Source organism: Rutidosis leptorrhynchoides, chromosome 2 (assembly GCF_046630445.1).
Source record: "Rutidosis leptorrhynchoides isolate AG116_Rl617_1_P2 chromosome 2, CSIRO_AGI_Rlap_v1, whole genome shotgun sequence".
Taxonomy (NCBI): Eukaryota; Viridiplantae; Streptophyta; class Magnoliopsida; order Asterales; family Asteraceae; genus Rutidosis; species Rutidosis leptorrhynchoides.
Window position 1 is genome coordinate 701,289,924 of NC_092334.1, and position 10,907 is coordinate 701,300,830.

A 10,907-nucleotide genomic window follows, 5' to 3' on the forward strand; every position below is an offset into this window, starting at 1 on the left:
TCATATAGGTCCATGTAACTACACAATCAATTATTAATAATAATATTTTCTTGCTTTACGGCGAAAAAAAATTATATTAAGAAACTTCATAAAAAATAAGCTAAACAAATACAATACAATACGAAAGGCTAAAAGCCCCAATTAAAATGACATAGCAAAAATTGAAACACAAGCCACACCAACATTTTACTAATGCAACATTGTTGATAATTTTTCCTTGTGATTGATATAACTCCAGCAGAGAATTATTTCATTACTCATAAATAAATAATTAATAATGTGTGTCACTCCATCAATTCATTAATGTGTGTCACTCCATCATAAACACTCATACACATGATAGTAAAAATGGTATTCATGCAAAAAATAAAATAAAAAAAAATTCAAATAATAACCAATAATATAAATATAAATATAAATATAAATATAAATATAAATAATAAATTATACAATAAATACACATAAAACCCACCTTCCCTGATAACCCCCACAACTATTATCTCCCCTACTTTCTCTCTGCCACCACCATACACCATCTACCAAAATGTCTACTGAAAACGATCCATGGATCAAATCCGCTATAAACGACACCGCTTTAGTCGCAAACATTCTTTTCCAACTCCGTCAATCTAACCCACCGCCGTCACACCTCAAACGTTGGTCAATCCGTCAACGCCGTTCAAAACCTGTCCCACCATCAACTTCCACGTCCAAAAAGCAACCAACACCTACAGCTAGTCCCACCACTCCGTTATCTTATTCAACTTCCGTTAGCGGTGAAGAGTCTTCCCGGTTAATTCTTGACGGCGCCGTTATCTCGAGATCTAAGGTTTGTTGTTTTGTTAGTCAGTTGGTGTTGTAAGGGTGGCGTGTGGTCTTTTTTTAATTATGACCGTATTACCCTTTAGGATTTATCAAACCGGTTTTTCTGTTTCTTGAAATTATCATTTTTACCCTTGTCCCAAAACTAATACAGGAAGGTTAATTTTTTTTAAAGATATAAAAAATCTATTTTGATTTTATGTTATTATTAAGAAATTATTATGTCACTTACCAAATGATAGTTTACCTATATGTTTGTATTTCTATATTCCTTCATGTGTTATTGTTATTATAAGAACTACCATAATTTCTATAATACAAGACAATTTTAAACGAAGAAATTATCAAATTTTTGCTTTACTTGTATGAGTATGTTTAGTAAATTATTTTTTCTAAATATTGCAAGTTAAACTTGCTTTAATAATAGAAACAGCTAAAATGGAGTAATTTGCTAACCTACCTTACTTAATTAAATTATCATTGCAGTATTTAATCTGGGTGATACTTCTTCATGTACTCCGTAATTTTATTGGTTTTGGTGTGGTGGTAATACAGTATATGTGAAATAAGTCTTGATATGAAACTGGATCTCACTAACGTGTATTTCGTCGATATTGACCGAATTACCCCTATGAGATACTTTATGGATTACTTTTTTTTTACAATATTTATAGACCCATGAGTAGTTAATTGATTAATAATTAATATTAAAATAATTGAAGGTGATGACTTCCATTCGACACATTGAGTCAGAAAACCAAACCACTTTCCACGTTTTTATATTTACTTTCTTTTTACTAAATATACCCTTCTTTGTCAAAGGACATTTTGGTCAATTCAAAAGTGATTGGTAGTTCATAAACTCATGACTCGTGTCCACTATTTGTCAAAGTCAATACACATCTACATTTGGTTGAAAATGATATATGGCCTTATACCACTTTCCTAAAGTACACCATTTCATTTTTATAATTTTAATCTTAATTTTAGTTGATTATACACTTCACTTTTTAGTTAGTTAAAGAATCATTATTATTATAATTAGTATTAGTACTATATTTTATCTATTATTTTGGTGATGATACAACAAAGGAGTTTTAAGTGGATAATAATTAGAGTAGTAAAATAAAATAGGGTGAGGGTATTTTGGTCATTTAAGTTGAGTATATGCAAATGCAAGTTCTTTGTTGGCGTGTTTTCGTGGCAAGTTGAGGGGTCTTCGTGTGTGTTTGTGTTTGGTACAAGTAGTTGTGCACTTTATTGGGTGTGTTTTATGTGAATGTGTAGGATAAAGAGTTGTAATCCAGTGTGTCGCGGTGTTGGGAATGGTGTGCAACCGTATCTGCTAGTCCTTTTTATTATTCAGTCAAAAAGAATTCCATGTGATTTGAGTTTATATTTAAATTTTAGTAAATATTTAATTGAAAACTATCAAGGTTGACAAAGTCAAAAGTATATTTAGGATGTTGTATTTTAAGGGTTAGGATTGTGTTTTTATTTATTTATTGAGTTCTAAGCCGAGTTTAACGCATTTTAAACAGTTTTAAATTTATGTAATCGTCACCATAAAATTAATAAGTATAAGTAACTGTATATAAAACGGCACTAAGATCATGGCTGGTAAAATCATTAATTTACTAGTAATTAATAAGGTTTTTCTTTGGCGAAAAAGCATAATTAATTGAATTAAACGGATCCAAAGATTTAATTAGTACGGTGGCCGATAGAATTTCTGGTCATATAAATGGTTCATGCATGACCAAATTTTTCTTTCTTAGAACAAAGAATATTATTCCATTGAAAATGTCCTAGTGTGACTCATAATTGATACACATGTAATGCTTTGAAATTGACAATTTAGTGACTTTTACCAAATTAAAGTCTCTACATTTTTCTTCTCCTTTTAATTTGTGTCAAGAAAATGTCAAATGTGTATATATAAATTAATGATACTCTTCTTATATCCTAAAATAAATAGTTGAAAGTAAAATATAGGTTAATCAGGGGGGATCTGATAATATTTAATACGTACATAGTAGTTATTTTGGTTTTTTACAAGTGAACAATAGAATGGTAAATACTTTTGCTGCAACGGAGAGTGTAAACAATTCTATTACTTTTTCTATATTTTCATCGTATATATATATCTATCTATATCTATATATTCATTTATAAGCCCTTTAATTAGGTTGTATAATTTGTAGTTTGTTATTTGTCTTCAAAAGATTCTAGTTTCTAAACTTAGGAGTAAGACAACTTTGAGTTTCAGTATTCTTTATCTCCTAAAGATTGGATAAACGAATGATATCTACTAATATCCACATATATATATTTGTTGCGTAATTCCAATATATTTATTTATTTTTTTATTATTAAGATAGACTCATTTGTTGGAGTGGGATGGATTCTTTGACTTTGATAATAAGTTAGACGTTGGTTTCTAGGTGTACAAGACCAAAATATATATAGCATTTCAAATGAGACAACCATTTGCATATTGTAGCATATCCGTATCATATTCTATGTAATCGACGAAATCAAAGTGTAACAAATTTTATTTTTATTTTGTGACTTTATTCGTATTGTATTGAACTATTGATAGATATATCGTTGTGGTCCCTCGATGAGAAATAAGCAAGTTATGGTTTCTAAAATTTTCACGTTGGCTAGTTTCGTAGCTATCTATCGTTCGTCTAAAATGTGCTAAATGTTACCATGAATCATCTATGTCCGTTTTAATCAATGATAACCATCAGCTTTTCGATGTTTTCAGGTTATCGGACAAAATGAAACACCTCCCACAAAAAGGCCAAGAAAGAAGAAGGTAATATAAGTCCAAGAGTCTCTCGTTTTTCTAAAATCAATTGATAGCAGAGAGAGTTCCCCTTAGACTTATATGCATACATTTGTTTTGCAACATGATCGATGTGGGACTTTGGTTTACACTCTTACGGTCTTACATATAAAATATTATATAGTGCATAGATACTTGTAGTTCTTTTACTATTATTTTATTTATATTATATATTATTTTTCTTGTAGACATTGGCTGAACTTAAAGAAGACGAGACGACATTATTAAAGGAAAGAAAGCAACTGAAACGAGTACGTAATCTTTTTTACTCGTATGGTTTATGCGTCTGTTGTGTTTGCACTTTCCACAAGCTATGAATATAAACAACAACAACAATACCCAATTTCACGCATGTGAGGATAACTATGAACATATTCAATTATTAATTTGTGATGGCAAGATCAATAAAATTGTATTCCTATAAAAAAGTGTTCTGGTAATACATATCCATATTGAGAATTTTGTATTTACCAGTTTTATACTGATTTCTAGTTTCTTTTTTGATGCAGCAAATAGCAACTCTACAAGCTACATGTCAAAACAAGAGACTTGAGAATGAAAGCCTAAAGAAGATGAAGGTAAAGCAACCACCTTTTTAAATAGACACATGACATAACTATTTAAGTGTACGTGAAGCTTACCAGAGTTTCATTATGCAGTTGTTAAATAAACTTCAACACAAATAGTCCCATTCTCAAATTTGAGTTGCAATTGTTAACTTTAGTAAAACTCTGATTATGGTGGACACCAAAAAATTTCATTTCACAAATAGATTCATAGGTTCAAACATATATTTACTACTGTAAATCATTAGAATTTGTTTATGTGTTTTCAGAACGATCTGCAATCACAACAACATGGATCAACGGTTTCTGAGGTACACAAGCGTATGGAAGAAAAGAAGGATAACGGTTTTGTGCTCCCTGATCTAAATGTTGCAGTTGGTGAAGATTATTAATCAAAGTAGGCATAGAATAACCACGGAGTATATTGTCAACAATAGAAAAAACATGTGTTCTAACGTTGATGAAGTAGCAAGGCCAAGTGTAAGTAGCGAAAAGACTTATAGCATTCATATGTTTAAGTTCCTTTATTATTTGATTAAAGATATAACAAAGGACGATGATAGTGTAGTAATCTTTATAACCATTTTAGAGTCAGTCATATATTCTTTACTTATGTAGTATGTATAAACTTTCACGATCTTATATTCCAAGCAAATGTTACTTGTTATGTTTAACAGGAGGTGTTTACATGTTGCTTATAACCACTAATGACAACACTTTTCTACCTTTTTGTTTCCATTTACGCCAATGCTGTCATTACTTATTTATTTGCTACCGTATTTGACAAATCATATTGAAAAAACCCGATTTGTTTACACTTAAATTATTATTTGGAACAGGGGGCAGCCTTATTAGTAACCTGTATTATCATTTTTTATTTAATTTGTGAATGTGTTCTGATTGTGTGTTTATCTTCAACCTAAAACAGGTACGTTATATTTAGATAGACAATGCAGTTAAACACACCAAGCACCAGTGGTCTAGTGGTAGAATAGTACCCTGCCACGGTACAGACCCGGGTTCGATTCCCGGCTGGTGCAAACTTTTTTTTAAATATAGCTTTGTCATTTACGTAGGGACTTTTACATCTTGAATAAAAAAAAAAAAAAAACTTGTAGAAAAGTTTCATTTTTTTTCTCTTTTCCGGAAATACATAAATTTATATAAATAAATCAAATGATAAGTTGGGATACAAATTGCGGATTTGTTGTACAAGACCTCCTTTCAACAAAACAAACAAACATTGACTCACCATTCAAACCGTCTACGTACATGAATCAAACGTACTATACAAAGCAACAAAACCAACTATCACAATATACAAACATGAAGTTGCAACCATGAACCACCATCGAGCACCAAAGCAAAAGCTCTCGAGCTTAAACCTAGCTTTCACAAAACCAATTCATCAGCCAACACCATAAATTCCAAGAACACCTAACCGAGAAAGTTCCATTAATTTTTGGTTTCTAAAATAACTAAAAACATAAATCAATGTACATAACTTACAAAACATACCTATTATATTTTTATATAATACATTCAAACTCCTTATATAATTCATTCTTTTTTTTTGTAAGCGAGAAAACCCTACTATGAATGAGCACATTGGCTCTCTATAGAAGGTAAAACCTCAAGTAATCAAACCCCCGAGCACGAAATATCAAAACACTTTTTCTCAATGGGACCATAAGTGTTAACGAAAGTTTTATTATCTTTTTTGTTTTTGCATTAATACCCTCACAAATGGAAACTTTGTAAATTCGAATTGCAAATGACCTCTACAATTTTTTGCATGACCCAATTTATGATGGCATAAGTCATCGTAGAGGTTCACACGTTAGTTCATTACACCACTATAAAGTAGATGTATTCTATTCGGTCATTGATATGCAACTTCGAGAACTAAACAATCATTTTAATGAGGTGAACTCAACATTGCTTATTTCTATGGCTTATTTGAACCCAAGTAAGTTTTAAAGCATTTCAAGCGGAAGATCTTATGAAAATGGTTGATTTCTATCGTTCCGAGTTCCCAAAACATGAGGTTGGATTTTTAGAGGACAACTTATGAATTACATCAATGATGTACGTGGTGATGAAAGGTTTAGTCATTTGAAAGGAATTGGGCACCTTGCAAAGATGATGGTTGAAACAAACAAAGAGTATAATATATCCAAAGGTGTATCTTCTTTTGAAACTTGCGTTAATTTTGTCCGTTGCAACATCCATAGTGGAGCATGCTTTTTCAGCAATGAAGTTAATAAAGAACGCTTTACGAAATAAATTGGGAGAGTAATTTATGAATGAATGTCTACTTTCATATAATGAGAAAGAAGTTTTAGATGATGTTAGCAATGATGCAATTATGGCTAAATTTTATCGTATGAAACCTTGTCGACAAATGTAAAAGCTTACCTTTAGGATTCGATGGATTGAGTATATGATATTTTAAGCCGTCTCTGGGCAAAGGCATGGTGGGCAATCGCCTAGGGTCCAAATATTTTGAAGAGCCCAAAATTTTGAATATGTATATACTTTTCTCAAAATTTTCAATTAAATTCAATAAAAATTATCATTCAAAGTTATAATAGTGTAACTTTAAATATTTAAATACATTGTAAGTAATAAATAAAAAAGTTAAATATTAAAACATTTATACGAGTTAAAAAATTTGACGAGTATGAGGGCTCATTTTTATTTTCGCCCAAGGCCATCAAATTGTTGAGACGGCCCTAATATTTTTGTATAGGGGGTAATATTTATAGAAATATCAATCCCCTTTTTATAAGTGATATAGTAAAAATATGAAAACCCTATCTTTTACGAGTATTATCTAATTTTATGTTTGTGTTTTGGGTGCAACCTGACCTGACGCGATTTGACCCGAAACATTAGTTTGTGCAAGAAAATTATCGAATAAATTTTTGGAACCCCATTGAGTTTTGATCCTAGAATCATCACCGCATGATAATGTTCGTGGGGTGTTAATTGGATCACATGGTTTACAAAATAAGTCTCATATTGTTTGAGATGTGCTCAAAGGGTATGTGTTTCCAAGTGAAATGAAGATGTGTTGTACTCGATGCATAAAGATGCTGATGAGAAGGGGGAATGTAAAAATGAAAAGAGACAGTTATTGCTCAGAGTGAATGGAGATGCCACACTTAATAACACCCTCTTGTAGATTCGGGTATGTTTATCTTGAGAGGTGCAAAATAGTCTGAGTTGGATATGTTGGGTACCTGGTAAAATGGGTTTGGGTAAAAAAAGTGTTTTTTCTTTGTTAAATCTTATCAATAATGTTAATTAAATTCTTCCAATTATTTGACTCGAAGGGCATTTTTGACTTTTGTCTTGGGCTCTCCTAAGAAGTAAAAACTAAAGCTTGTTGCCTGTTGAAACATATGCAAGAATACATTAGAAAAATATATATATAACGGAATTCGTTTGTGCAATATTTTCTCAACCTTTTTTCGTCTACATGATCAAATTCCTACTGCATGAATGACTATAGAAACATCTATCACCAGAGACATAAACCACCTTCGCAATCATGTGTCACGCATGCACGCGCTTTTGTGCAGAAACCCGAACAAGTATTACAGGGATCCGAACCTTAAAACATCCCGAAGGGCAGGCGGGTCGGACCTGGATCCTGAATATGGGTCATTAAAACCTCCCTTGGGGCAATCCGGCTTGAAGGAAATTAATCCCACAGATATTTATAAGGGGAGGGACTTGAACTTGAGACCTCCCCACCCCTCCTAATACATAAGTGTACATGGGTTAACCACTAGACCACTAAGGTGGGTTCGTTGTAGTGATAATCTAATTTCTGAATAATCAAATGGGTCAAAAGTATGTATGTAGCAAAAATTTTATTGTACACACTTTTAACCCATTTTGGTTGACTTTTGACCCATTTGACTATTTAATTTTTAGCTTTCTGAATTTTACGCATTAGAAGTTAAACGAGGTGGATGGGGTCCGGGCGTCGAGGCCGAACAATAATAATAAACGTACACTGTAGCGACCCGACAAAATCGTCATTTGACGGCGTCGTCTACTTAGGTCCCGTTACGTGGTCATAAGTCTTTAAAACAACGTTTGACCAAAAGATATGTCGCATTCATTTCAAATGTAAAGATTGTTCAAGTTTACAAGAATAGTTCCACCACAAGTTACGATACAAAGTTTTAAGTACAAATGAAACTTATGCGACACAATTTAAAAGTATCCAAAAGACGCTCCATGTATGCATATATACTCGACATCCAATGCAAGTATCAAAATAATGAGCGGAAGCATGTATCATGTATCGTTCAAGGACCTGAGAAAAACATAGAAATCTGTCAACGAAAACGTTGGTGAAATCATAGGTTTAAGTAAGTAAGTACACGTGAACCACAAGATTTGCATCAATGAAATAATAGTAATACATTCCAAAAGTTTGTTTCACGAGCACCCAATTATCAATGCTTAACATTCCTTCCATTGAACCCCATCACTTAGTGCTAGAACATACACTGTTTCTCGAAAATATATTTCATTCGTAAACGGTAGCGAACCGTTTGAATGAGGGTTTGTCAAACCCATATGGATCCATACAACATAAGTTCTCGCTTACACCCGGCAAGTGTAACTAATGATAATCGAATTGAGGATTTTGTTCTAAACTCGTATGTAGAATGTTTGTTTTCCTGTACTTGTGTTCACTTAGTAAAAGAAATGTTTATGTTTTCTCATCCCAAATGTAAGTTCAAAAAGAGTAAAAGTGGGACTATGATCTCACCTTGAGTGCACGTACGAAAAGTACTTCACAAAATAACGTGTGTGAAGGATAGTGCTAGTCTTGACCTAAACAAATAGGTCGTATCAATAACGGTAAACACGATAGGTCAAAGATGTTCAATTAGTCCTATGGCTCGTTACGACTCGATTATTTAGCATGTGAAATCAAATTGTCAAGTTTCATGCAAGATACAAGTATATAAACAAGTTAGGAAGGTTGCATAATCATTTGGTTAAGTTTGACAAAAAGTCAAACCTTGGTCGGTCAAAGTCAACGAAAAAGTCAACACGTTCGGGTCGTGTCCCGAACTATTTTTCTGAGGTTTTTAATCATGTATGAGCATGTTAGGACAAGTTACATGTGAATCGGAGGTGCGTAGCATAGCAAACATTATTCAAAAATTGACCAAGTTGGACAGACCAAAATGGCGCGCCGCGCGGGTATATGGCGCGCCGCGCCATTACCTGTGCAGAGAATTCTGGCAGTTTTTAAGTTTTATGCACGAACCTAACTTCAAACAATCACCATTTATGATCCGCAAACAATCAAGACAAGTATCTTATACCGTTGGGAAGGTAATTTGACGAGGAAAACAACTAAACACATTTCATCAATCAATCTACCTATTACAACAACCAAAACCGCATCTAATGCTTAACATTAACCGCATACAAGTTCATAAATGCAATTCAATGATTCGGGCAACCAATTTACATGAATGATATGCCGTTTCGAAGGTAATCAAGCATACAATCCAACTAAACACTTACCAATAATAATCCATGGCATTCAATGCATCAAAAGTCCATTTCAAGTTCATCAAACCCTAACCCAAATTCACCAAAATCAATAATCAAGTTCATGAAGTTTTCTAAGGCAACCTACACATCAAATTGAAGCTAGTGATGCTAGTAACACAATTAAAACATCAAATTTTAACATCTAACAACATATGATCATCCAAAATTCAAGAACAACACACCAAAATTCAAGTTCATGCTAGTTACACTAAAACAACGAGATCGAGCATATAAATCATATATTCATGTTAGACTTGAGCCATAGACACTAATTAACACTTTTATAAGTTAAAAACATCAAGAACACAAAATCTAGTGATTTTAGAAAGTTACCCAAATGAGATGAAGTTGGTACCAAAATGAAGAGGATGAAGAGAGGATCACAAATATGTAGTTTATTTTGTTGTAAGCCTCCTAGATCGAATTTAGATGATGATTGAATGAATTTGGTAAATGGGTGTGTGTTCTTGCTAGAGAGAAAGAGGGAGAGATGGAGATGATAATGAATGGGTGAAAGGGGTTTGACCCTTTGACCTAGTCAAGGGTTTGATCCCTTGTCAAGTTTAGTCCCTCAACTTTCGTTCGGGTGCGGGAATTACCTAAACGAGATAATTTAAAACGCGTATCAACGGGAGATGTTATAAACATATAACGGACTTTATATTAGTATAACGGAAAAGTAAATGGAAAAAGGCGGGATGTTACATTACCTACTCCTTAAAAGAAATTTCGTCCCGAAATTTAAGTAGGCGTAGTAGTCGTTGTTTCTTCCTCGAGATCTTGCGTTTCCGAATTCACGAATAGATGAGGATACTTCCTTTGCATTTGATCTTGTCTTTCCCAAGTAAACTCGGGTCCTCTTTTGGCATTCCAACGAACCTTGACAATCGGGATTCGGCTTTGTTTCAATGTCTTGACGGAGGTGTCCACAATTTCAACCGGTTCCTCCACAAAATGAAGTTTGTCATCAATAGTAAGTTCTTCGAGAGGGATGACGATATCGGGTTCGGCAAGACACTTTTTCAAGTTAGATACATGGAAGGTAGGATGAACGGAGTTCAATTGAGGCG

At 33.0% G+C, this 10,907-nt stretch overlaps 1 protein-coding gene and 1 non-coding gene across 2 annotated transcripts; both read left to right on the forward strand.

Moving 5' to 3' along the window:
• Nucleotides 1–491: 491 nt before the first annotated feature.
• On the forward strand, nt 492–4,888 carry LOC139894135 (uncharacterized). The gene is made up of 5 exons (XM_071877341.1): nt 492–829; nt 3,596–3,646; nt 3,865–3,927; nt 4,186–4,254; nt 4,512–4,888. Exons 1-5 carry the CDS (start codon nt 545–547, stop codon nt 4,632–4,634), a joined length of 591 nt encoding a protein of 196 aa, XP_071733442.1. The 5' UTR covers nt 492–544; the 3' UTR covers nt 4,635–4,888.
• Nucleotides 4,889–5,211: 323 nt separating this feature from the next.
• Nucleotides 5,212–5,282, forward strand: TRNAG-GCC (transfer RNA glycine (anticodon GCC)). The gene has a single exon. It is a non-coding gene; the product is annotated as a tRNA-Gly (tRNA).
• Nucleotides 5,283–10,907: the final 5,625 nt, after the last annotated feature.